Raw genomic sequence first — 27416 nt, 5'->3', positions numbered from 1 at the left:
TTAATATTTATGGAATCATCTTAAATGTTTTTATAGAAATCGGTTTCTCAAGTCAAATTTTATGGATCATGATTTGTAAAAGTAAAACATCCATGCAGATCAGTTTACATCACCACTGTGACAAACTACACACACAACTCCCTCTAGTCTCTGCACTGTGACTTGGTTGAAGCGATTTGTCTCCAACTACTGTTGCCAGTAAGTTTGTAGAAAGTCTGCAATGAGGTGTGACGTCTCTGGTATATATGCTTCGTATTGCATGCACTTAGAGAAACATCGAGTTTCTCCAATTGGTCTGCTGTTGTGGTTTTAACACTGTCAAGTTCTGACTATGTTCTGTCAGCTTTGTTTAATCAAGTAGTTTGTACTGAGAAACATGCTATGTAACAGGGAACCAACTGAAGTTGATCACAAACAATTTGCTTTCTTAGATTTAAAAAAATATTAATTTTTACTGCTGTTGGATGAAGTGTCAGTTTGTAGCTACAGAAATTGTTGCTGGATGAATGTTTTCATCGAGCAACAATTGGATGAAAACATTCATCCAATTGAATGTCACTAGCAAAATACTACAGTAATGCTTATCAAGAGTGGAATCTTTCAAACTCAAAGTATCAATAATACTTTGAGTTTTATTGATACTGAAAGCAAAGAATATCATCGCTTCCATTTTTTGAAATTGGAGTACAGTGCATTTATCTTTGCTTTCTCTCATTGATGTCACAAACTGCATCCGATTGTGATTGCAAAAATACAGAAATGGTTGAACTGATATTTGGTACAACAGCTCGGTTTAAGTCCAAAGTTTTGTGTTGCTGCCTGGAAACCAGCTATACATTTCTTGCATTTATGCACCACTTTGTGTTATTTCAAAACACTGATGTTGAAAGGGTTATGGGAACTTCTGCTAAACAATTTTTTATATATATTTTTTTTCCCCCCAAATATTTCATGATTTTACTCAGTTTATCTTTCCAATATAAAGTCTTCGGTTGTAGAGTTCATTCAATTGAAGCTAGTCAGGCAGGATCCAAAATACATTTAGAATTAACAGCTTGGCAAGTTTTGGAAACAATTGAGGTTTTTGTTAATTTTATCAAAAGGTTGTTCATACAATTAACTGAACAAAGTTGCATTGTGCTTTGCTGAAACGATACAAACAGCATTTGAGAAAACTGCACATCTGAAAACGTTGATCAGTTGCATGATACTGAGCCCTAATAATGGATTCCAGTAGCTGAAAAACATTTACCCTAGCTTTCTGTTCTTCAGAAGCTTCAGCTGATGTAAAACATTTATCTAAATAAAGATAATCACAAGTCATTTCACATATTGCCAAGCTGAGTGCAAGTATTGTACGTTTTTGTTTTGTTCTGAAATCGTTTAGTTCCTGTCTGGAGTGATTATAAAAAAAAATTATTTTTTTTATTTCATTAGAAAATATTGAACTGATTTCATAAAAGAAAATGCGCACATGCATTTCAGAAACAGTTCCTATTTGCAACATGGGATGCTTGTCACTGACCACACAAAAATTGGCATAGAGGCAAAGAAACTAAAAGTTGTGTATTAAATAGAAGGCATTATTGCATAACTTTGCCATTGTTTTTCACTGCAGATGTTTAAAAATGCATTCTCTGACTAAGACATTTTAAACACGCCTGAAACAAAAAGTATATGGTTGGAAGAGCATGTTGACCAATTGTAAATGAAACATTTTAGATTCCTTCAATACATCTTACAAATATTCACCAGGTGAGATTATTTACAAAAATTGATTTAATGACTTACTGGATTCCCTGATTTAAAAAAAAAAAAAAAAAAAAATTTGTATAGGAAAAACAAAGCCCTTTATTCCCTGTCCTGTACCTTCAGACACAGTCTTTAGCATCATTAGCAGCTAACGGTTAATCTGTTGTACTGTTTTCTGTCTTGTGTGTCTCTTTATTGTATCTTTTTTTTTCCTGCAGAGGAAACCCAAATGCCTTACAATTAAAAGTGGCAGGGAAGTGTGTTTGAGACAGCTAGCCAAACTAGAATATCAACACAAGCTAGCAAACCAGTAATACTACCTTTATAACTTCTACTGCTAATTAAATCAACCTTTTTATATCTGGTACCTATAATAACCACTTTAGCTTAGTTTGATAAAGTCCTATATTGACTACAACTGTGAATACAAGACCGTGTTTAAGTTGGTTAGACATCTTTCAACTCAATATTCTGCCAATAGATCCTGTCACGCCCCTAGTGGCCATTTATAAGCACAGCAGAAAATGAGGGAGTTCAAATTTAAAATCTGTCACGATGAAATAAAGGGTGCAACCACCCTTATGGAAGAGGCGAGGTGTCTGTAGTGACTGACGCTAATAAACATTTCAACAACAGTACTGATCTACGACTGTAGTTAGGTAGGAAATATTATTGAGGTACTTGGTTAGATTTCTCCAAGCTACACTTCAAAAACGCAAAATCTTACCAAGGATTTTTGGTCTGGTTCCTATATCCCATTACACTTGAATTAAGACGAAACTGAATCAAAAGTAACTTCAGCGCAACATGAAGGCTTGTGTTTAAAGTAAATAATTAAATAATAAAGTACTTATTCTAATAGCAGAAAAAGTAACTTATGTGGAAAAATGTCTTGTAAGTTTTAAAAAAATCTGCCAATGAAACAAACTTTTTCATCAATATTAAGGAATTTATCTAAAACAAGCTTTTATATCTTGCTTTAAAGTTACTTGACTTATTTCAAGCTTGTGAAGATATTTGCACTAGAAACTACACAAAATACTGAGTAAGATGTTTTTCCTGCAGTGTACTGTCTAAAGGTTTTGATAAATATCCAGGTCTTCTCCGTATATATCCACAATTTGTTCCTGTAAGTTGACATAGTCCTCCCCATCGTCAGTGCTGTCCTCTTCCTCACTCTGTCCTTTTGTGCCGTCCCCTGTTGCAGCAACAGGACCCAGTCTGGGATTTACATAGTCCTCCCCGTCATCACTGCTGTCCTCTTCCTCATTCTGTTCTTTTGTGCCGTTCCTTGCTGCAACAGGACCCTTACTAGTATCAACATAATCATGCTCATCATCACTGCTGTCATTTTTATCCTGTGAAGGGTCTTCATAGTCGTGTGAATCACTGTCCTTCTCGTCCACTTCCTCAGTTCCCAGACTGCTGGTGTTCACCGGCTCAACGTTTACATAGTCCCTCTCTTGGTCGTCGTCTATGTAACTGTTTCTAACAGTCACTGCAACATAAGTTGTCATGAGAATAAGCAGACAAAATGGTGCTCAGGTTTTCCTTGTTTTACTCATGCTGTAAGACATCAAATGTCCAAAGACTTGGACATGGGCACTCACCTTGATTTAAGACCACGTCACTTGGCTTTTCAGCCAGTTTTCTTCTTCTGCGGACTAGGCAGGCAACCAGTAAAACTATCAGGAGAAGCACCGGGACCCCGGCCAGCAATATGTAAAGCAGCAGTTTCCACCATGAATCTTAAAGTAAAAAAAAAAAAATTTCTTCAAACGTGCATGATGAAAATTGATGTTGCACACGCTCTTAACACTTCCTCTACGCATTGTCACGATGAAATAAAGGGCGTAATCACTTCTACTGTTTTAGGAAATATTTTGTTTTGCAATTATGCTGCTTTTGAAACTGCTGTCTAAAAAATAAATACCGTTCTACCCTCCTGCTCTAATAGGCTATATCTGTCGTAAGCCGCTTTCTTACTCTCTAGCTCGCTAGATGGGGTCTTGCATCCAAAAAAGTGCTTTATAAGGGTTCTAACCTTAAGAAACGGCTCATTTTTGTCTTGCCTTGGCTTATCTTGATGCTGAAAATATCCTGGAGTTGATTTTGCAAGAGCAAAATGACCATGGAAATGCGAGCATTAAGTGCTGATCCCTGAGGTGAAACTCATTGTGACTTTTGTCGTCTTACCTGTCACAGTGACATGAATCCATCCCGTCTCATCAGACTCGTATGTTCCATTCAGGTTCACTGTATACCTACAGCTGTAGTTGCCCTCGTTTTTATAATCAGCCTTGGAAATGTTAAAAGAAGCTGAATGGTTGCTTTCTAATTTTGTAGAATTGCCATTATATTGCTGAAGGAAATAAAATTTCAATTTGCCGGGGATTGAGTCAACTGTGCACTCGATGGAGAAGCTGGAACCCCTGAGGATTTCTGCATGTGACAAGTTAATCGACGTCCCATTAGGAAGCGTCAGTGAGATTCTGGGCTTTGAAATGGCATCTGAAAACAAAAAAACAAGGATTAAATCAAATTCAGTTTTTTTCAATGGAAAACTAACAATACTTCACTTCAGTAAATTCATTAAACTGAAGTGAAGTATTGTGAGCCTCGTTTTCTTATTTTTTAATATTGTGTACAGGTAAGAAAAATCACAAGCTGAGTGTCGCAGACAATTTGAATATTGAATAAAATCAATAAAAATTATATTTTAAACAAAAAGATAATTTCCATGTACTCAGCACCTGGTTGCAACACCTTTTGCATGAATTGCTGCGTCAACACAGCTTGACACGGAATCGATCTGCCTGTGGTTCTGCTGAGGTGTAAGTGAAGTACGGGTTGTTTTGATGGAGGCCTTCTCGTCTCCATTGTTTACTGTCTCATCTTTCTCGAAAATATTCTAAAAATTCTCTAAAAGGTTCCGATCAGGCCAGTTTGCTGGTCAATCACTACAACACCACAGTCATTGAACCTGCTTGTTGTACCTCTGAATGTGGAAACTTGAGTCCTGTCAGACAATAAAATCAGGATCTGTAAAGTTTGTCAGAAGCATAAAGTACTCTATGACTACCTGGTAGATTTAGAGCACCAGGTAGTTGCTCTAAATCTAATAGATGGTAGATTTAGAGCAACTTACTACCTGATCGCTGTGGAAAATCAAGTAGTAGACGTCATTGCTATGATTTCTAGTCATGGGAAACGCCTATGACTTGACATGTTCACAGTCTACCACTGTCTCTCTTGACTTCAAACAACACAAATTCGTGTCCAGTCTTCCTCCAGACTTCCAAATGAAATGCAAACTTTGTTTTTATCAGAAAAGTGGGGTTTGGACCACAAAGAAAACATCTAGCTCTTTTTACTCGTCAGCCCAGGAAAAGCACACCGTTTCCCTTCAACTCTATATCTTGACACGGCACTCAACTAGCTTCTTCATCAATGACTTTTTTGGTTTAGCCTCCTCTTGCAGGGTGAAAATCACTGTTTTCTGTACATCTGTGACATCAGCAGTCTAGATTGATCATGTCGTCTACTGACCCAGACTGAGAGACCAATTTGATGCTCCAAAAACCTTTTGGGTGTGTTTCAGGTTAATTGGCTGATCAGACTGTGACACCACGACTTTACGGTATTTTTTTTTTCACAGTATTCATGTTTGTTTCTTTTTTCAAAACAGAATTTAGCATTTCTGTTATCTGTAATCCATAACTATCAAAATTAGAAGAAACTGGTTTGACATGTTTCGCTCTGCGCAATGAACTTATTTCACTCATTTTTGAGACGCATACCTCTACATGAACAATGAAGCTATTGGAAGTGAGGCTTGAACTATTTTAGGTGAAACTGTACATTTCTTTCCACAAATGGGGGCGCGGGGGAAAAAAGAATCAAAATGTACAATACCAATCAAAGCTATCCATCTGTACATGCACTCCAAATTAAAATCTTAAGACCACTTGAAAAATGGCAAACATTTACATTTTGCACTGTTGGACCTTAAGAAGATTCTAGGTAGAGCTTCAAAGTGCAAAAAGAAGAAATGGGAGCGATACAAAAACAATCCGAGTAAGTATTTTAATGCAAACGACCATAAAGCTGAAATAGACTGTTCGTCATCTGATCAAAAGTCAAGGAAATTAACTTGTAGAAGAGTAAAAATTACAAAAACTTTGCAAACTGCTAGACCCTATGACTGAAATGATACTCTGATGTATATTATAACTGAGCATCTTACCTGAACAGACAACGAGTGCCTTATTGGCAGTTGAGTTCTGGGTCTTGTTATTCTTGCGCTGACATTCATCAAAAGAGTTTTCATTTCCCGTACACCAAAAATCGGGGGTTTTAGATGTGGGGGTCGTCTCTGATTTCAGTGACTTCAGTGACTCCAGTGACTCCAGTGCTGTCCCACAACCAGTGTTTCTGCAAAGCACTTTGCTGTTGTTGAAGTGCCATCTGTCATCATCGAATGTTTCCATATTCTTGTCTTGGATTTGAACGTCTCCATAGCACTTTCCTTTACTTTTAAATCCAACAGAAACTGATAAACATGAGATTAGCAAATACATATATATGAACTGTGAACACAAAAAACAAATTTGAAAGTACATTTGCTTTTTGAACATGACTGACCTGAAGCAGCATAACACAACACACAAATGTGGGCAGCTGCAAACAATTAGCAAAGTGCAGTTATGAAAACGGTATGCAGTTTTATATCTTCTTTAGTTCAATACACACATCTGAAAGTGAGCTTGACATTTCTAACAAAACAGAGAAATGCTAAAAAGACATCTCACCAATAGCCAGAATAATGAGGAAGTTCCTCCATTGACTGAGCCCCATGACTGAGACAAAAACCGAGTCTCTGAGGAAGTATATGGAAGGCTGTGATGGTAACAAAAACTGAACTGAGATGTGACATTTTTCTCACATTCCCTCCCCCCCACCTCCCCGTGTTTATCTGACAGAGCAGAAAAGCAGGATGTCTCTTTTGCGTTTGGTGATTACAAAGCGGGATCATTTTAAGAATGAAATAATTGACTCAAAAGTTTTACGTTTTGGTTCCAAGTGATTAAATTTAAATATCAACCACATTATTCAGCGACGCACAGTAAGGTTCTCTACTACTTTGCTATCTTTCCTGCATTAGCTTCATCCACGGGAGGAAGAAAAGCAGCAGAAAATGTGTTGAGAGTTGGATAATTGCGACGACAAATGATGCAATTTCCTCCAGATGAGAGCTTCTAAAGTCGTAGCTTGACTATAAATGTTGAAACGCTAACAGACTACAGGAATTGTCCCCCGTGTTGCCTAGTTGCACAGCAACAAACACAGAACACAGGAATATTATGTATCGGCCAATTTAATCTGGACCACAGTTTTATTTTGGTAAGACATTCTATTAATGATCTAACAATTATCAATGAATAATATGACAGAAACAAAAGATAATTCATGGCTGATTTTATATTTATAGATACATCCTGTTATTTATTTTTTTGTTGTACTTTTGTCTCCTGACATTAGCTTTGCCACATGGTGATGTTGAGGCTCAGTAGATAGACTGAAACACATCCAGTGGTCAATATTCTTTCTACTTTGCTCGTAGTAGGTTAGATTTGTTTTAGCAGAGATTAAACAAGGCGATGGGAACATTCCTCTGAGATTTTTGTCAATGTTGACATGGTAGAAAACACAGTTGTTGTACATTTGGAAGCTTATTGTGCAGAATTTCTCTGGAAACCGCAGTGGATCAGCAGCCTCTGGGATACAAAGACCAGCCAGTGTGGTCATAGCAACCACGCTGCATTCAGTCACTTAAATCCCTTTTTTCTCCATATTCTGCTTGAAATTAATTTCATCAAGTCAAATCCACCAGATGGCTTGATGGAATGAGCTGCTGCCATGTCAGCATCAGCTATTTGTTCAGTCAAAACTAAGACGTTCAGTCTTACATAGTTTTCACCATGACCGAAGAACTGCATCATCATTTGAACTTTTTTCTTGAAGTCTTAATCTTCAAATCACTGCCCATCGAGGAGTATTCTCTGCTAAAATACATGCTTTTTACACTTTTTTGTACAGTCCAAAGTCAATTATCAAACCTTGTGACATTAAATTTTTTAAATAATAATAATAAAAAAACTAATTATACTGTTCCTGCTCTTTGGTGACTGTCAAATGTTCCCAAAGTGTCTTGTCCTTCGCTTAACCACTTCAGATCCATGGCCTTAACTTCAGTAGTTATGAAATGTTTTGAAAGAATTGCTGTTGAAATGTTTACGACGAGCAAGACCCCCTGCAGTTTGTCTATAGGCATGGCCAAAGCAGAGGATGCTGTCACCAGCGATACCACTTCATATGTAAGAAGATTCTAAGGCCGATACACTGGTTTTTTTTGCAACTTTTGATACAGTCCAACCTCACTTGATTGTCAAAAAACTGGTCAATATGAGTGTTAATGTTAGGTTGTATTCTTTTTCAACAAACAGGTCTCAACAGATGAGTAAATAACTTCTTGTCTTAAGTAAAAAACTGTAGCACAGGCTGTGTCAGCTCTCCTTTACTTTCTCCTTTATGCGCTAACGAATGTGGAAGCATGCAGTCCAATAACTGTCATCAAATTTTCAGATGATACTATTATTTTAAATGTGTTACAGTAGGACTCTACTGTGTATCTATTGTGACCTTTATAACCAGGTGTGATAAAAACCAAGTTTGAATCCTAGTAAAACTAAGGAAATTATTTTTGATCCAAGGGGTTTGAGAGCACATGCCAAGGTGCAACACATTGTGCTGTCGTGGTCATGGTGACGATCTCTGCTCCATACTAACCCAAAGACTGCTTTTGTGTGTGTGTGCAGACTTGAGGGTGTGTGGAGTCCAATCTAAGATCAAGCCGATCTTTCACAATGTCGCTCCTGGCAGTATAATTAGGTATGACATGGCTTTTTGGTTTGGCTTATGCAGCCTAAGTCTACATTCCCAAATATGGTGAAATATTCAATGAAGATTCATGAGGGTACTGCGATCAAACAGGGACAATAGATCTTGCAGCACCTGTCTCACGTACTGTTAGCATAATTATAAATTATTACTTTTTCTGTGATGTTTCTTATCTTTTTGCAACACGTTTGTATGTTTTACAGTCACTGGAGAATTACCGGCAGCACATTTCTTGTAGGGGACAATAAAGTGTGTCTTATCTGCATAATACCGAATCGCAAGCATCAAAGGTTTTAAGCTAATCATCTGGCTTTTGAATGGGTCAGTTTCTTTTTGCACTTCTATTTACCAAATTGAGACGTTTTCTGAAGAAAAGAAGACAAATACTGTGGTTCCTCAAATGAAGGCTTAACAGATGCTTCACACCCCACCCACAGAGTTTCAAGAAACTTCTAAGGGTGTGCCAACATGTAAATCAGCAGGAAAGTCTTCACTAATCTCCACCAAATATACCAAATGATGAATAAATTTCACACCCTATTTCAGAATAATGTCTAACTAAAATTTTGCATAAAACAATTGTCAATGTTTGATTGTGTACTTGGGTACAAAAGATTATTTGCTCACTGAATCTGTAGTGAACTCAGATAAAGATCATGTTTAATGTATTATTTTGTATTGAATTTAGCCAAACATGAAAAAACAACAACAAAAAAAACTAATTTAAGATAGACATGTCCAGTCCATAAAACAGGAACTAGCCTCGTCGGTTTGTGAATTGTGTAAATACAACCACGAAGGTGTAGATTTGCATTTGTGTAAATTTACATGTCAGCTGACGCGCTGGTATTTAGGTCCTGGTAAACATGAAAGTGACAGCAACATGTATTTTTTTTATGACAGGGGTTTGAATTCGTTATGAGTAGGTTTTAGACCAGTTATGCACATCACACGCAGTAACAGAGACTGCATGTTTTCAAATGCTATAAAAGGCCTCATAAGATAACAATCACCCTGACGGAGGGCAGTGTGAAGAAACGAGTCGCTGACAAACGCAGGAGTTCTGAAACCACCATGAGTGTAAATAGCATGTGACTTTTCACCAGTGTGTGAAACCGAGGAAGCTTCATGATTGAAAAAAGAGGAACATTCAAGAGTTTAGAATGTTCAGTTGCTTTTTTCTTGAGAACAAATTAGGCTGACTACACTCTAGGAGGAATAAATAGCCACTTTACAGGGTTGCACCAAAAGAAAATTAAAAAGTAAAAAGTAAATAAAACTCTACTCCATTGAATAGTGTTCAGTGGAATAGAGACATGTCCCATTGAACATGATGAAACGTCATTGGAGTGTAAAATAATGACAGGCAATTAACATCAATATATTTTTCTGGCTTTAAGGAAAGTGAAAGTTTTCTATAAGTAAAAGATTTTTATGGACTCTTGAATGGTTTCCTCTCCTTAAATGGATGGACAGAAACGGTAAAAGGGCACTGTGCATTTTTTAGATTCTACATGAGTCTCATGGATTCTTTTAATCAATGTTTGATTTGTGACTTTCTTTATATATCACAAAGAATGTTATACTACTGTAAACTTTGGATTTAACAGTGGCTGATTTATGCAGGAAAATATTAACAGAATTTCAACAGCGACTGTTGTGTCTGCATCGAAGGGACTGTGGATAATTATAAGTCCAAGATTTATTCTGTGAAATGCAAAGAGGAGATCAAGAAGGGACCAACGGCACAGATTAAAGTTATGAATATCTTTTGATCTACGACATCGTAAGAGAAATGCAAAATGTTTTTAGATGCGAGCGGTAGAACTCTCGAATCTTTAAAGTGACTCTTGACACGGTTCCTAATTGACACTGTTCCTCATATTTAAATTTGATAGATTTCACTGTGTGTCTCACGCAGCCACAAATACACATACAAAATCTGCTCCTCATGTGTAAATCAGTTCTAGGTCAGATTAATAAATCTACGTCATCTATGTCAAAGACTAACAGAACACAGTCAATAGTGGAGTCAAATGAAAGTTATGCCTGGTTTTCAAAACTTTTTAGTATAATATATCTGTGGTGTACATTTAAATTTAGCCCCCTTTAGTCTGATTCTACAAAATAAAATCCAGTGCAGCCAACTATGTTCAGAAATTACCTCACTAGTAAAGAGTCTATGTTTTAGATTCATAATGTATGATTCCGTTATAATAGGAAAAAGAAAGATGGTTAGATAAAAAAAAACTGAATTCAGAAAATATACCCCCATGGTGGTTGACCTATAACACAAAATCTATTAAAAATACGTTGAAGTTTTTTGTTTACAAATGGCAAAATGTGAAAAGGTTCAAGCTCATTCGTGTTCCTTTTATTTTTTGAACTACTGCCATCTTGTGGTTGATTGTGAATTAACATGAACAATATTTTGGGAACCTATGGTGAGAATAGGTAGCTAAAAACATGTTAATAGCTTTAATTATATTCTGTTTTTGTTTGGGAACAAACAAATGCTCGACTAGTTTGATTTGAGAAGATTTTTTAATAGAGCTGCAATAAAAGATAGATATATACGTGCAAGCTTTAAACATCTGCCCTATTAATTTTTGTTTCCAAACTGACTTTTGAAGCTATTTGAGATGATTTCCCTATAATTAAGTTTGGTTTAGCTTATTTCAGACAAAATATTATAAAAGAAAACATTGGAGTCACTGTTTGCAATAAAACAATCAAGAATTATATTATTAAATAGTAATGGTCAAACCTCATATTTTACAGTGATTTATATTGCTACAACAAACTTAGCATAATACATCTCAAGTCTTTATAACAACCCCCTCCTCCAAATTTGAACTTTAAACATGTATATTCACTATATGAATTAGTCCTAATTCTCCACACATTGATTTAAAAAAAATAATTTCTGTCATATTTTACTCAGGAAATGCTTAGAACTCCTAAAATAGCTTTAACGACTTACTCAAAAGACTTCAGAAAACAAGCTTGTGGTTTCTCTCATACCATCTCATATTGCTTCAGCCAAACTGTTGTATCGCGAGACTACGTTTCCCACAAATCTTTTCACTGAGAGAATTTACGGTAGACATGGATTTTACGTCATAAAAAAAAAACATGGCGGACTAGTTATCGCACTGGATCCGCTACCTATTTCTTTTCTTCCATACATTGTGGCTTGCTTAGCCAAGAAAACGGGATACTATTGAACAGGTACGAACGTGAACAGCAACTGTGTCGGTGAGATTGTTACGGCCGTTTGAGTCACACTACTTTGATAGCATGAAGCTATATCTCAGACAGTCTGCCACACTGAAGCATTGTTATGGGGTGTAAGCGCTGCCTTGTGCACTTTTCTACTTGCCATGAAAAGGTGCGCTTTATTTGGCGCGTTAAAGATAGAGTCGTTTTTGCACAAAGGTGTGGTCGCTCAATTATTTAGTGAATTTATGTTTACATTAACCCTAAACGCTCTCCCATGTGTCGAACATTGCTGGCCTTGACAGTTAACCGAACCGCTGAGTCTTAGCTGGAAAGAGCAGTGGATTAAAGTCAAAACATTCTTAGTTTTGGTGCAGGAGTTGGACAAGTTGATTATTTGTTGCAATAAAAATAGTGTTTTATTGCTGTAAACTGCCTGGACAAAATATGTCTTACGAAACCTAATTTGAATGGTTTCTTAGTTTCCATGCAACAGATTACATGTTTACTGTAGCTAAACATTTACATAATTGGTGGCAATCAAACTAATTGTGCTAGCTTTTAAAAATAAATGTGTTACACGTGACCTTGCAAACTTATTCATAGCCATTTGATTTCACCTTTTATTTCATTACAACCATAAAGTTACTGCCTTTTATTGGTAGCAGATCAACAACAACAAAAAGTTGTACATAAACGTTAAGTCAAAGGAAAAACAATTAATTGCTATGAAAAATTATTGTTTTTAGACTGTAATTTTTTGCCAATTCTTTCCTGTAAAATTACATAGCATTTCAGTGAAAGTGGGTCGTCTGCCTACGTGAAAGTGAATTTAGATCTCAGTGGGATTCAAATCCAGACTTTGAATAGGACACTAGCATGACAAATAACTGAACAAACAGTTCTGCTGCTCTGGCTGTATGTCTATTTACCTCCATATTCTCATCAACGCTCTGCTGAAGCAGTGAAGAAAATCATCACCATAGCATGACGCTGCCACCACCATCTTTCACTCAAGGCATGGCCTGTTAAGGAAGATGTGCAATGTTAGTTTACATGGTGTTTATAGACCACAAAGCTCAATTTTGTTGTCATCTGATCAGAGCAGCACATCTTGCATATTTATTGTTTCACCATGCATTGTGGAAACTGCAGCACTCTTTCATAACTAATATTTAATTGATTTATGCAAAGATGTACTGTGAATTCAAATGGCTGCTTTAGTGTATGATTTATCAGTATCAAAGTAAAATAAATTGCTTTCAAATGCAAGCAATTTTTCTTTAGATTTTTATTTCTTAAAATATCTTGAAAACCATATAAACTGTTCTTTCCACTTCATAACTATGTCCTACATTGTGTTGCTCTATTGCATAAATTCCCAATAAAATACACTGAAGGTTTGTGATGTAATATGACAGAATGGGGGAAAATGTTCAAGGGGATATGAATATTTTTTCCAGGCAATCTATGTACTTATGAATTCCTTCTTTATATTACTAGATTATTATTATATCTAATCAATAATAAAAGTGTATGATCCTGTGGATGTTTGATTGAAATTACAATGATAAAAGACAGAAAAGGCAAAGAATAGCACGATAAACCACTTTATCACAGCTGTAGCCGAGAGTATGTGAGGATGTAAGCTTATTAACTGATCCTGATTTTATTTTGTTATCAGGTTGGGAGAACTGATGAACATGTAACTCTGGACTTGGAGTTTACTAGCTAAGGACGTCACTTTGTGGTAGGATATACATATGATTCACTAAATATTTAGCATAAGTTGTGGTTGAGTGAATATTTTTGAAAATATGTAAGCTAAGCAAATTGCTCTTTAAATGTCTGTCTTAAAAGACTTTTAAAGTAGCTGTTAAATAATGACTTGCTATCTCTGGATAAATTGGTCTTGCAGTTTTAACTGCACTGCTTCCTAATCTCTGGTCTTCAGGTTAAAATGTTTCGTCGGTCGAGATTCAGTGTTCGCCCCAATGTCAGCACGGTCGGGAGAACGGCAGCGGGAACGCCTCAGGAACCCCCGGCAGCAAGCCTGGAGGCAGGTCAGACCCAAAAGGAACCAAACGAGGGCAGTAACGCTTCTCTAGAAAGCAAGTCTGACGCTACACCATCAGAAAACGCTCCCAGTACGGGGTGAGTGGGAGAGTCGACTCAAGCTACTCGATTAGCTGTAGCTTTTTCTTTTACATTGAGTAGCCAAACTAACTCTTCAGATATTTGTTTAGCGATGGCAATGACCAGAACGGGGACGGCGCCAGCTCCTCGGCATCAGTCCAGAGACGGAAGCGCTTCTCCATCAAGCCCAAGGTGGCTCCTGGTCGGCCTCCAGCCATCTCCCGGACACCAAAATCCCCCGTCAAAGCAGCCTCTACGCCTTCAGGCGACGGCATGTGTGAGTCAGACCTAGAAAAGCCGTCGACATCTAGTCAGCCGGCGAAAACGCCAGCACCTCGAGGGCTCCAGTCCCCGAGGCGAAGAAGACTCTCTGAAGATGCAAAGCAGCACAAAATACAACCAAAGGTCGGTCCCGTCTCCTCTGAGAAACCAGGACCTCCGTCTGTTTCTCCGTCTGAGGACTCGCCAAAGCCAACCCATCTGCCGGCAGACCGCAGCAAACAAGTGGAAAACATTTCAACCAGTCAGGCCAAGGAAGTTCATTCAAGAGCACACGACAGAGTGCCACCTTCTATACCGGACAAGGAAGCTACAGAAATATCAGAGAAAGCAAAGACTCTCATATCATCAAAAAATTTAACTTCAATGACCCCATCAGCGATGTCCCTGAGCAGACTCCTGAATGACCCGTCAGACGTACAGAGGATGCTGAAGGCTCGGAGGCTGAGAGAGCTGCTGAGGCAGGAGCGCTCCAAAGAAACGGTTGGCTCAGGATTATTCATATTCTCAGCATGCAGGACATTTAACTTCATTAAAGTTTTTCTTATTGCTATCAACACCGGTATTATTGGATATAAATGAAATACTGCATCATTTTTTGTTGCAGAATCTCAAAAGAGCTAAAACACGTCGAAAGGACTTCACTTTAGACCCGACAAAAATGACCATGAGAGACCTCATCCACTACCTCCCTACGTCCAATCCTATGAGGTACGTTTCTTGACATTTTCTGTAGGCCAGCACCTCAGAGATGATATTTCGTGATTGTGAATGAAGCTGCTTTTTAAAATCTGATTTGTCAATCTTTTCAGATCCAGTTTGGAAGAACACAATGAGGAGAACGAGACGGTGATCCCACCTTCGCCAAGAAGAGAAGGGTGTGTTTGTCTCATTATACCTGATGGCCTTACCTTACATCTGATATACATTTTTTATGAAAATGAAATGTGAGGAAAAATGACTTGTGAGCATCCTCTTGTGGTGCTTATTATGCATGAAATCTGGTACGTTTAAACTTTGACCGCCTTTAGTACCTTTCATCCAGAAATGCTCTGAGTGCGATGTCTCAATTTTGGTTTTCACTTCAAGCTAAATGACATTAAATGAAGGAATATTTTGGATAAAGTTACACATTTTTGCCTGAAATCCACATCTGCGGGTCTTAGCAGTGGGCTGAATAATGTCTCTCAAAATGTTGTTTTATTCCAACACACATTATGTTTTCCAACTCCTAAAGGTCAACAGAGCGACCTCCGGTACCTGAGGTCACCCCTACCAAAGTGAATACCAGAGAAGAAGAAGAGGAGGAGGAAGAGGCTGCGGCAGAGGAAGATCAGGAGGAATCTCTCATGGTTCCTCAGCTCAAAGTAGCAGAAGACGGCTCGCTGATCATTGATGAAGAGAGGTAAGCAGAGTTCTTCACAGTGTGTTATGATCCCTCTTTGTTTTGCAATCAAGTGATGTTTGTTTTTTTTTTTTTTTGTGATTTATCAAACCTCCAGCTTAACGGTGGAAGTCCAGCGAGCCAAAGGGCCGAACCCGGCGTCCGACAGAGACCCCATCTTTGAGAGAGGCTCCACGACAACTTACTCAAGCTTCAGGAAATCAAATTACTCCAAACCCTGGTCGATTGAAGGTTCAGCCCACACAGATTGTCGTCTAAATTTATTGCATGGCTGTGATGCGCTTGAATTCATTTTTGACACATCTCTGTTGTGTTTGGTTTTCCTCAGAGACCGACATGTTCTACCTGGCAGTCAGCATGGTGGGGACAGACTTTTCCATGATTTGCCAACTGTTTCCACACAGAGCTCGGTCAGAAATAAAAGTAGGATTATTAACTACTTGTAATATGTGTATTTACAAGACATAAAGAGGCAATTCACAGGCGATCTAAATATACAAACATGTATACTTTTTCAGAACAAGTTCAAAAAAGAAGAACGAGAAAACTCCTGGAGGATCGACAAAGCTTTTAGTAAGTGTGTCAAGTGTGACAGTAGGTGAGTAATGATTGGTGAATGTAATTTAATGGGACGTTTGCTTCTTAGGAGAGAGGCGAAAACTGGATATAGAATACTTTTCTAAGCTGCTGGAGAAAATTATGGAGTTTCAGAGAGAGAAGAAGAAACTCAAGTCACTCGTTGGGAAGAACAACAAAAGAAAAGCCAGAACGAGGCCAAAGGGTAACATACTCCTCAGACGTTTCAAAGAGGTGTTTCATAGGTTTGTCTCATTTCTAAATCTATGCTTTTATTTACAGGCAAGAGACCGGCAAAGAGTCTGAGTGACGTGGAGGAAGAGGAGGAGAACAAAATTCCTGATTTGGAGGAAGAGCAGGAGAAAGAGAACGAGGACCAGTGTAACGAAGGGGAAACTCCTGCTTCTGAGCCGATGAAAAAACGCAAAAAGAAGAACGGGGAGGAAACGAATGAGAAGAAAAACAAAACAGGTCTTTAAAGAAAAAATCTGACTCTTGTTTTTATAAGTTTGTTCCATTATGACCAGTAGAGATGGACCAGTCAGAGATTTTGTAGTTGAAAAAGGACTTCACGTCAGAATTAAGAGTATTATAAAAAAAAAAAGATAATATTGTAAACTGTTTTTCAAAAGTAAAAACAGCTGGTTTTGGACAACCAGCTGTTTTTTGTTGTTGTTTTTTTTTTTACCTGTTCTCTCGAACTCAAAAGGTGTGTTTGTTAATAAATGTCCATTTGATGTTTTGAGTCTTCCTTTATTTTTTTCAGCTGAAGTACCCGAAGCCTTGGAGGCGGCACTTCCTGAGAGCCACACCGATTCAGAAATGTAATGCTGTGCAGTAGGTTTGGATGCAACACTTTTTTGAAAGAAATTGAAATTGAAACTTTTTGGTTTGCTCTAACATTTAGGTCTCCAAACGTAAATACAACCAAGGATCCAGTCATCAAGCCAGCCAAGCTGTCACGAGCCAGAGCACCAAAACCACTCCTGCCTTTGGGCCTGAAGCGAGGCACAAAGGGGAAAAGTGAAGAAACCCAGTCAGATAAAGGAGATACGAATGCGAGACAAGAAGAAGAACAGGTTATTAATTTCTATTTTGAGCCATCAAAATGTTCTTTATGTTGTAATTTTTTCTTATTTAAAGCCTGTTTATGTTTTAGGTGACTAAAAATGAATCAAATGCACGCAAAACTAGTAGGGAAAGGTTTTCTGGCGATGACATTTCTTCTGAAGAGGAAGAGGAAACGGTAAAGCATCAAGGACCCACCAGGTAAAGTAATCAATCTTTTGCCAAAATAAATGACGGGACCCCAACTGATTAATTTCTAATCCCTTAGTAATTTACAGTACAATTTACTTTTGTCCATTTGATTTGTAGATATGGAAGAATCCCCAAACCCAATCTGGCCTTTGCTTATCCTAGCAAAGATGAATTACATTCCTCTGAAGCAGAAACGTCTTCAGCCCCAAAGTCCAAACCCAAAGTTTCTCTGAAAAGAGGCAAATCACTGAAACCGCAATCCGACCAAAAACCCAAGAAATCCAAACTGGTTACTCTCAGATCCTCCAAGCCAGACTTCAGCGACGACGACGAAGATGAGGAAGATGGATGTTGCATCTCCGATAAAGGCATCATGTCTTGTGGCCTGCACTCGTTGAATGATGTGATTTCAGAAGTGGATGACCCTATGGCCGAGGTAGGAAGCAGAAAACTCCCCCACTTAAACGCCACCGAGGCACATCATTCATTTTCATTTCTCCTCCAAACATTGTTTGTGTTTCAACTATTTTTTTCCCCTTTTTTTTCATATTTTACTTTGCATATTTTAACCCCTCCACTCTTGACCCCTCCCATTCCTATAATTAGCTTGATATCTTGTCCAGTATGCCTGATATGCTGGGCATCTCCCAAGATGTGCTGTGTCCTGATTCATCTTGCCATCAAACACAGTATGAGACAAGCACTGCTGAAGCATGTGATCATCAGCTGGACCTGCTGGTTGTAAGTCACGTATCATTAAATCGTGCTGTGTGTTAAATCTTAATCCCCAGTTACACCTAGTGTTGAATTTATTCTTTCTCGAGTCCAACCTCAGATGTTCAGTTTAGATCAAGTTTATTCCAATGTATTATTTGTTTACACTTTAAGGTCATGCATTATTTGCTCTATTTTTCATGAGTTATTACTGCAGTAGTTTAGCTGTTTTGTGAAATACTAACATTGACCTGTGACAGATTAAGTTTTAAATGGAAAAGAAAAACAGTCTTTATATTTCTTATACCCCGAACCAAAGAATCACAGATCTTTAGTATCAATAATGACGACCAAAAGACCCATACAGATTCCTTAGTACGGTTCTATTCTACAAGTCAAAGAAAATAAAAGTTCAACACATTTCAAAGAAAACCAATTTGAACACCGACATTAACATCTTCACACAGACACATTTTAAATTTGTTTTTTTTTTTTTGCTGAACACAGACACCAAATTTAACTATGGAAAACTGCTTATGCGAGTCACAAATCTTGATCTTTATTTTTGTGCCCTTGAGTGTGTTCACGCTGGAGGTAGATTTGTGTCTTGTGGGTAGTGTGGATGCCTGAACAGCAGGGGGCGCTGCCAAACTCATAATAAACCAGAACTACTTCATGCAGATTCGCTAAAAAAGACTGAAGTGTTTCTATGAATGTTTTAAAAATGGCAAAACAATGTTTTACATACAATAACTAATTAAAAGAAAAATATGTATAGTGAGCTAAAATAATGGATCCAATGCACAAAGAAATAAGGTCCTAATTATAATAGACCGACAACATCCTGTTGTGGTGTTTTGGTCTCCCATAATCTGGTTCATAGAAATAAAACACAGTGATGCCCGATGTATCGGCACAAACATCTGTACTTGCTTGTCACTTTTTAACATATTGTATTGTCCCATGATTAAAACCACGCCAATATTGACAACCGATATCTATTTAGATCTTGTTGCCTTTTTTTTTTTTTTTTTTTGGGCGAGTGAGGGGAGGAAGTCGGCCATTTTGACAGTGACGATGGTGATATACTATCAGCCATAACAGCAATTCTAAAATCAGATCTCAATATCGATCCAAATTTTTACATAAGTGCATTCCAGTTGAAACGGATAGTTTTGAGATAAATTAAATGTACTGTTGATAGTCAAATAACATACATATTCAGCAATGTGTTACATTTACAACTTACAGAGCCTTGTAGACTTAGTTACACCTCTTGATTTGATGAAATACTACGAAACCGAGAGATGGAGATGGAAATTTGTACACAGTTTTTACACATATTTGTGGTTGTGAAGTGACATTCTCAAGAAGATCAAGGAGCATGAATACATTTATAAAGCACTGTGTACTATTGTGAAGATTATGAAGAAGTGTAACTGGAGCAATTGTGCATATTTTGTGTGTCCTGTTTCTTTTTCCTATTGACATTTAAATCTTTTTTTTTTTCTGTTGCAGGATGTTATCGACATTATTACCTCAGAACAAACAGAATGTATGTTATAAGCTCATTCTTTGAAGCCTCTGGTGAATAGAAAGTCCAGCATGTTTTCAGAGACTCCATTTATGTTTTTTTTTTTTTATCACTCAGTTTCTCAGGATGACGGCTATAATGAGGCCGCTCAAACCCTTTTGACGATCGGTAAGGTTGGTCACGTCTGTATGTCAACAGAGGGAGAAGTGACTACGCAAGCCTCCGCATCAGGTAGGAGCATCAGAAACCACTGAATTCCTCATCTATGTTTGGATGTTGCTTTATTTAAGTTGAGTTAATGTATACAATGTTTAATTTCAGGAATGGTAACGGATGGGAATAAATCAGACCACTTGGATGAACAGATTGTGGCTGATGCACAACCGCAAAGTGCTTTATCTACTGCATGTTCGCAGATAGGCGGAGAAATTTCAGAAACTGTTGCCGGTGTGGACCTAGGAAACCTAGAAATGAGGCACAGCGATACATCTCATGTTAAAACCACCGAGCCAAAATGTGACGAGCGAAAGACTGCACAGAGCTCAAATAGCAATTCTCCATCAACCAAGGTGGCGCGCTTTTCTAAAGTAAAGCCTAAACCAAACCTTGGGCGATCTTCAAGGACCACACCTCCAACAATCCAAACGGAGATTTCCAAAAAGAATGAGGCTGAAGAGAGACGCTCGGTTGGTGCTGTTGAAGCAACCCCAAAGAGAGCAGACTCTGATGAAGCATTGTTAGAAGACGGTGATTCTCTTAAGGAAGTTCAACTAACAGAAGAGAAATCTGGGAATTCATTGATCACACAAGGTTGCTCCATGTCATTATCCCAGGCTGAATTTAGTGGGAATGAGGTTGCCAGAGGTACAAACTCACCCAGTCGTAAAGATGTAAGTGTTGCACCTCATGACAGAACTGATGAGTCTGATTTAAGCAGCTCTTTGGAATCTAAGTCAGAATTGACGCGTATTGTGCCAGAGCCATGCACACCTTCAGACTCAATCCAAGACAGCAGCAGCAAACATCCTCCTGCTGAAAAAGATTTACCTGCCAATCAAAAGAGTACGGGTGTTTTTGCACCTAGAAGGAGTAGATTGGCAAAAATCAAACCCAACCTTTCACAGATGTCAAGAACTGCAATGAATAAATCTCAGATCAGTAAAGAGACTGTAAAGACAGACCCACTCACTACGTCAAACTCAGAATCCCAAAAGCAAACCATACCAGATGTGGAAACCCAATCTACTAGCTTTTTGTCAAGAAATGTTGATGTGTCCCCTCAAGCAGAACGCCAGAATACTCTTAAGGTTCTTTCTAGTCCAGAAACACAAGCTGAATATAAATCAAATGTAGAATTAGCTGCAGTCCCAGAACAAAGTTGTAGTCCTGCTACATCGATCTCCCCTGTAGAAAACAAACCAGCTAGTAAACAAGAGAGTAATGTTACATCTGCTCAGTTGAGAAGGAGCCGTTTGCAGAAGGTTAAGCCCAAACCAAATCTAACCCAGACTTTAAGAGCTACAGTAACTAAACCTCAAGCCACAGAAGACACAGCAATCAAAAGTCCTACAGAGTCGACACAGATTCACTTGGAAGACACTGACTGTGCTTCAAGGTTGAACCCAATACTGGCTTCGGACTCCATTCATGTATCGACAGCAAAGCAGGTTACAAACAAACCTGCATCGACTGAGATTGTTAATCAGGTTGACATTGAACTTCTTCCAGTTGACCAATGTCAAAAGCAAACCAGCGCCGAATCAAGTTCGGCTTCTAAGTCCACAGATAAAGCTTTGGATTCTCTCGATGAAACAAGTGAAATTAGTTGTCGTGGTGACATGACATCACATGTTAGTCGAACAAACTTTGATTCTGACCAAGACCAACGCGGTCAACCTGCTGGGTCTGTAAGACCTCAGGAAGAGTCGGCTGTCTGCAAACCTGACGGGGAAAATGCAGCTTCTGAACAGCCGAGGCGAAATCGATTATCAAAAATCAGACTTAGACCTAACATTTCTCAAGCATCAAGAGCTTCAAAGCTGAAACCTCGAACATCAGAAAGACAGTCAGAGAATCACGCAAATCCTGAACCGGACCCAGACCCAACATGCGGCCCGTTGTCAGACAGACAAAGTGGAAATAATAATCCTGTGATGGAATTAAGTCCACCTCTTACCTCTGAATCTTCAGAAATGAAAAAGACACTTTCTGAAGCAAAGAAGCAAAACTTTAACGTCAATCCTGAGCTGATGAAACAAGAGTCAACATCCAGTGAAAACCTCATAGGTGCAACATCTTCAACCTTCAGCAATAATAGCCCAACAGTTAAAGGACCACAGTTTGGTCAAGGGTCAAACCTGAATTCAGGAGCAGATCTAGAAAGAAGCAACCTTTCAGCTTGCTTTGCTCCCTCTGAAGAGTTACAAGTCAGTCAGAAGGAGGATAAAGTGCCATCTGCTCAGCTGGTCAAAAGGAGTCGATCACAAAAACCTAAACCAAATTTATCACAGACCGCAAGACCTGTAAGGTCCAAAGCCAATGACAAATCTGAAGTCCAACCCCAACTCTGTGCACAGCAGACAACCGCAGAGAAAGGGACGTATTCTGAGTTCACAGATGCAAACTTGACAGCTCAAGGTGGACCAAGTGAGAGCATAAATGTTTCACAAACAGTTAAATCAGCAATTATCAGCATTGTAAATATAGGCAGTTCAGCCCGAGACCAGATGGAGCCTTGTGTTGCGTCGGCCCGTGATCAAAAGGATGACAAATCACACGCAGAAAACTCAACAACTACGCAGGCTGTAAGAAGACCTCAAAGCCAGGCCTCTGAGCAGAATAGAGAAATTGAGGAAAAAGTACTAAAAAATGTTGAAGTTTCAAGTTCAGCTGTCACAGAAAAAACAATTCCTCAACGAAGGCAGCGCTTTTCCAAAGTCAAACCCAAGCCCAATTTAGAAAAAAGCTGTAGAGTCAGAAAGCTTCAGTCCGATGATCACAGCAGACCTTTTGAAGACCAGAGTAAAGAGATGTTGTCTGTTGCATTGGAGCAACCGCTGGAATCAACTGAGGACAAAATGTCAGATACAGACCCAGCATCTGGAGATTGCAACTTGGCTATTAAACCGAAACCCAACCTGCGCTGCAGCGGACGTCTTCAGCAAACCCAGCCAGCTGGAAACACAAAACCAATGGAAACAGGTTTCACGGTTCTCCTGTTCTCAGCAATCCTGACTGGTTTGGATTTAATAACTAATGGGATTTAAACTATTTTTCCTTTTCTTTTTTACAGTCTCTGACAGTACTTTGCAAGCCTTTGGTGCCTCTAGGGAAATCAAGAAATCTGTACATGAACTTAAAGCCGACACCCACGATCCAGAAAAAGCCCTTGAGAAATCGAACGAAAAAGACTCAAGTTCAATTGATTCTCATTCCTCTCATAGTTGTGTTCAACCACAATCTTCTTATGGGGTAAATATGCTTCTTTATCAACAAGACTCTTTCTCAACGATGCTTTTTCTTTTTTTTTTTTTTTTAAATGAAGCTAAATGATAACCATTATAGCAGCAGCTTCTACTGGCAAATTTGGCTTGCTTTTTTATAAGTTAATGTGAAAGGTGTGTTTTTTTGGTCGTTTTTTTTTGTTTTTTTTAGTTCAAAAAGTCTTGTGTACAATTGTGTTTCAATCCATTTACCTTGCCAACCCTTAATATAATTCAGTGCAACTAATTTGGCTTTTTGAAGTAATCTAATTTGTAATTAATCCCAATATAATCCAGCGGTGGAAAATACAATTTTGAAGATCAAGGAAAAAACTTTCTTTTTTTTTTATCGCAAAACAAAAAAAAAAAATTGAGTTTTTCTTTGTTCTACTTACCAAACTCAAATTGTGGGAAACACAAGGGGGGAGAAATACTTTCCCAAAGACCGTAGAACAACCTTTGACTAAATAAGTCTGAGAAAGCGTGCTTTGTAGTACTGAGTGTCGGCACTTTGATCAACGATGGGTTGTACTACACAAAAAGACGCCGTTACTTTCCCCTCAAATTTTCTCCCTTTGATTCCTTTAATCCCAGCATAAAGCATCAAGCACCGAGGCAATTCAGAAAGATCCGCTCCTGTCACAAAGTAAGTCAGAGATTTTCTCCCACTCGCGTCGATTTGTTTGAAGTTTGCTTTCTCTTTCCTGTTGTTTTTTTTTTTTTTGACTGAATTATGCCTCGCTCCCTCTCAGTGCTGCCAGAGCAAGTGCCTTCAGATCTAGAGGAGCCCTTTTTCATCCTCTCCCTGACGGAGATCCCGGTCCCCTCAGCAGGGGAAGTGGGAGCGAGCGGAGCCCAGAACCTCTCTTATCTTCCCGCAACAGGTGGATCGGGACAGCAGACGAGGTTCGTGTCGGCTCTCCGTCCGGGGAAGTTTGGGTCGTTTAGTTTTGCTTCTGATTCCTCCCACCTTCCCCATTTCTTCTCCCTTTGCAGTGTTTCTGAGGCGAGTTTGAAAGCAGAAGAAAACCATCCAGAAGTTTCTGTTGAACCTAAAGTTCTCAAGAACTCCGTCGCTGAGGCGAACGAAACAACCGGTGATGATTTAGGCGACAAGGAAACTCGTCTCAGCAGGTGAGGAAGAAAATCGAAGTAATTCTCCAGATTGTCAGGTTAGAAACTTTTAGTTTAACTATATTTTCATTTGTCACAGAAAACCCAAAGTTTCTGCTTCTGACGTTTCCAAAGCGAGCGTTTATGAAACGAGGAGTTCCAAGTGTAGAAAAGCAGCAAGTAGGAGAAATCAGAAGAAAACTCCAACCAAAGCAGCACAGACATCTTCAAAACCTACAGCCTCTGCATCAAATTCTAATATTCCCAGTCAAACAAGAGCAGCAGCAGCGGCAGCAGCAGAGGCGCTTACGGCACCAGTTCGTGCGCATATTGACCTGAGGTCTTCATCTACGGTAAGGAGGATACAGATTTGTGTTTGCTAATTTTTGTTCTCCAACATGAGCTTTATAAAACCTAATTGTTTGCTCTCTCTCGCAGGCTTTCACGTCCTCGGAAAGGGAGAGCGGCTTTGTCGACAACGAGCCTACGAGCGTGTCGCAGTACTTCCTGAGTGACATCTTCACAGAAGTTGATGAAGGATAAAAGCTGCAAAGCACTTGCAGTTCCACTTTTTTTTTTATTTTTATGCTCTTGTATCATTTCTACAGTGGTTTATTTAAGGTTGTATTTTATTTTATTTTTTTTCTCAGTTCTTTTACCAGACGTATTTCATAAACTTTAACAAGCACTTTGAATGTGTACAGATGTACTGAAATGTGATTTTTAAGCTTCTGTCAGTTTAAATACAAATGTGAAACGGTGTAAATATGGCCGACAGAATGAGGTAGACTGAACACCTGGCAGCTGACTGAGGCATTACTATCAGATTTCATAAACCAGCTGTGAAAATGTAAATATTGTACAGTAGAACTGATTGTTTTCCTCTTTTCTCCATGTTCATACTTTTTCAGACTTTAGGCCGCGTCATTGGTTTTAAATAGAAATTTAACTACATAAGAAGACATGTTTGCATATATTTGATTTTTTTCTGTGTTCATCAAAACTTCAAAAGATGTCATTCTGTATAAAAAACCAGATCCAGTGTTTTCCATATGTAGCTGTGTGTATCCTCACCTTGTACAGATGAGAACCAGTCAATATATTATATTTGATACCTTGAACTACTTACGTTTGCAACTTGAACATCCAGTGTGTGTAATATATTTTTAGGCGTGCAGATGATTACACAATGCAACAAATTTAGAACAACCAGAAGTCGGTTACCGAAAAATATTAAATGAATGCTTTAGATGTATTAGATTTAGTGACTTGTTTAGTCCTGTTAAACGCTCTGAAATGTGGGGAAAATGATAAATAAGACCAACAACATTGTAGCATTTACGTGCTTTATGATTTAATATAAACAAATATTTTATTGAATTAATTAATAGAAACATGCTTTTCCGTTGTAGTTGCTTTCTGCTGTCAAATTCCCTCTGTCACTGGAATACTAAATATGTCTCTGAAGTGTGATATTGTCTTAAATAAAACTATCAGCCACTTCACTGTCTGATGTATTTATGTTGTTATTGGGATAATTTACATGGAAAATCTGTTTAAAATCTAAGTTATCTACTTCAACACTGTAATATGTTTTTCTAGTCGTCTTATGCAGCTACCTTGAAAGTCTGGAATTTCCTGTAGTTATTTGTAAAAGTGTGAGGAGAAAACTTCAGCGTAGCAGTTGCCAGACTTTATTTCAATTACTTTCTTGGAATAAATTTAAAGTTACAGAAATCTAATTTACATTTATAATCCCCATGTTGCCACATCTCCACTTCAGCATTTGTTGAACTTATTGATTTTCCCCAGCATAGAATTTTTAAATTCTATGCTTTTAAAAATTATTGCATTCAAATGTTTGGGAAATGTTTCAAATTTGCTTCTAGAGAAGCATTACATAGGAAGGAACCCTGTTCGTAATTCTTGATGACTTCATGAAATTAAGTATTTTCCTAGAAGATAATTAAACCCTTGTTCTCTCCAAGGTTTTAACTACTTCTTAAACACCTGAACTGTGTGGTGGGAGAGGGAATATATGAAATTGTGTTCAACCAGCATTTTCTCTCCTTTTATTCATAAAGTTCTTAAACAATTTCTAAGTTGCTGAATGTGCCATTTATCAAGTTTTAGAATTGAACCCTATAATGGACAGAAACACTTAAGAAAATTAAACATGGTATTAGATCACTTTCATGGCACTCTGGGCTTGTTTTTGTTGTTGTTTTACTTCTAAATACTGATATGTTTTATTTTATTTTCATGCCCCACATGCTGGTCTGAACAGGCACTGCTAGACACAATTATCAATTCCCATTCAAGGGATTTTTTTTTTAACACCTTCTGCAAAAAGCAATTTATCAACTCCAAACACAAACATGCTTGTCATTTGTATCACTTTCTGCAGTGCAAGTGAAGACAGCATCTGTCAGTGCAGACCTAATGCTCTTAATTGTCCCGTCAGTCCTGCCATTTCCTTTTTTTCTTTCTTTTTTTGACAAACCTTGCTGTCAAAGTTTTGAGACAAATGTCTCAGCCTTTTGTTCAGAGACCAGTTCAGAATAATAACTGCCGGCGGTTCAGGATTTCAGCTCGTCTGTGTTTGTTTAAAAGTTAATCGAAACTTGAGCTCTGCAACGTAACACCTGTTTCCTCTGGTATTCTGACGATTCATGTTTGATGGATGAGCTTCAGGTGTTGAAGTCGGAAAGGCCTCCCAGCCGTTTATGTAATCAGGTTTAAATCAGGACTCTCCACTCCAAAACATTCAGATCTGGGAAAACACATGTTGGTTAAATGAAAATATCACTTTAAATCCAAATCTGTTGGCGTTCTGAGTCATTTTGAACTTAGCTCTAATGAAGACGAGTCTGAGAAATCCTAACATCTGAATATCTTCTTTTTTTTTTTTCCAGCAGCTTACAGACATTACTGGCGTCAACTGGACTCCACAAATTTTATTTACTTGTCTGAATATTTAAGTTTA

General features: G+C 38.2%; 2 protein-coding genes across 5 annotated transcripts; one reads left to right on the top strand and one right to left on the bottom strand.

Moving 5' to 3' along the window:
* Positions 1 to 2767: 2767 nt before the first annotated feature.
* LOC103473345 (uncharacterized) lies at positions 2768 to 6616 on the bottom strand. 3 transcript variants are annotated; one of them, XM_008423504.2, is made up of 6 exons: positions 6564 to 6616; positions 6397 to 6432; positions 5999 to 6304; positions 3949 to 4263; positions 3363 to 3500; positions 2768 to 3250 (listed from the first exon to the last, which is right to left on the bottom strand). In XM_008423504.2, exons 1-6 carry the CDS (start codon positions 6607 to 6609, stop codon positions 2826 to 2828), a joined length of 1266 nt encoding a protein of 421 aa, XP_008421726.1. In that variant the 5' UTR covers positions 6610 to 6616; the 3' UTR covers positions 2768 to 2825. The 3 variants fall into 3 exon arrangements, with proteins under 3 accessions (XP_008421726.1, XP_008421727.1, XP_008421725.1); XM_008423505.2 differs by having other exon boundaries at positions 5999 to 6285; XM_008423503.2 differs by having other exon boundaries at positions 5999 to 6432.
* Positions 6617 to 11829: 5213 nt separating this feature from the next.
* On the top strand, positions 11830 to 25940 carry zgc:162472 (transcription factor TFIIIB component B'' homolog). Of its 2 annotated transcripts, XM_008423501.2 has the most exons (26): positions 11830 to 11943; positions 13616 to 13681; positions 13886 to 14085; positions 14178 to 14829; positions 14954 to 15057; positions 15159 to 15224; positions 15584 to 15751; positions 15849 to 15982; positions 16080 to 16174; positions 16270 to 16324; positions 16398 to 16532; positions 16610 to 16798; positions 17094 to 17151; positions 17235 to 17406; positions 17487 to 17596; positions 17705 to 18023; positions 18194 to 18328; positions 19820 to 19856; positions 19953 to 20066; positions 20157 to 23036; positions 23128 to 23306; positions 23912 to 23963; positions 24070 to 24223; positions 24314 to 24451; positions 24531 to 24783; positions 24869 to 25940. In XM_008423501.2, the coding sequence occupies exons 3-26, from the start codon at positions 13892 to 13894 to the stop codon at positions 24971 to 24973; spliced, it is 6498 nt and encodes a 2165-aa protein (XP_008421723.1). In that variant the 5' UTR covers positions 11830 to 11943; positions 13616 to 13681; positions 13886 to 13891; the 3' UTR covers positions 24974 to 25940. The 2 variants fall into 2 exon arrangements, with proteins under 2 accessions (XP_008421723.1, XP_008421724.1); XM_008423502.2 differs by lacking the exon at positions 18194 to 18328.
* Positions 25941 to 27416: the final 1476 nt, after the last annotated feature.

This window comes from Poecilia reticulata, linkage group LG12 (assembly GCF_000633615.1).
Source record: "Poecilia reticulata strain Guanapo linkage group LG12, Guppy_female_1.0+MT, whole genome shotgun sequence".
NCBI classification, from domain to species: Eukaryota; Metazoa; Chordata; class Actinopteri; order Cyprinodontiformes; family Poeciliidae; genus Poecilia; species Poecilia reticulata.
This window is presented reverse-complemented; position numbering and strand designations above follow the sequence as displayed.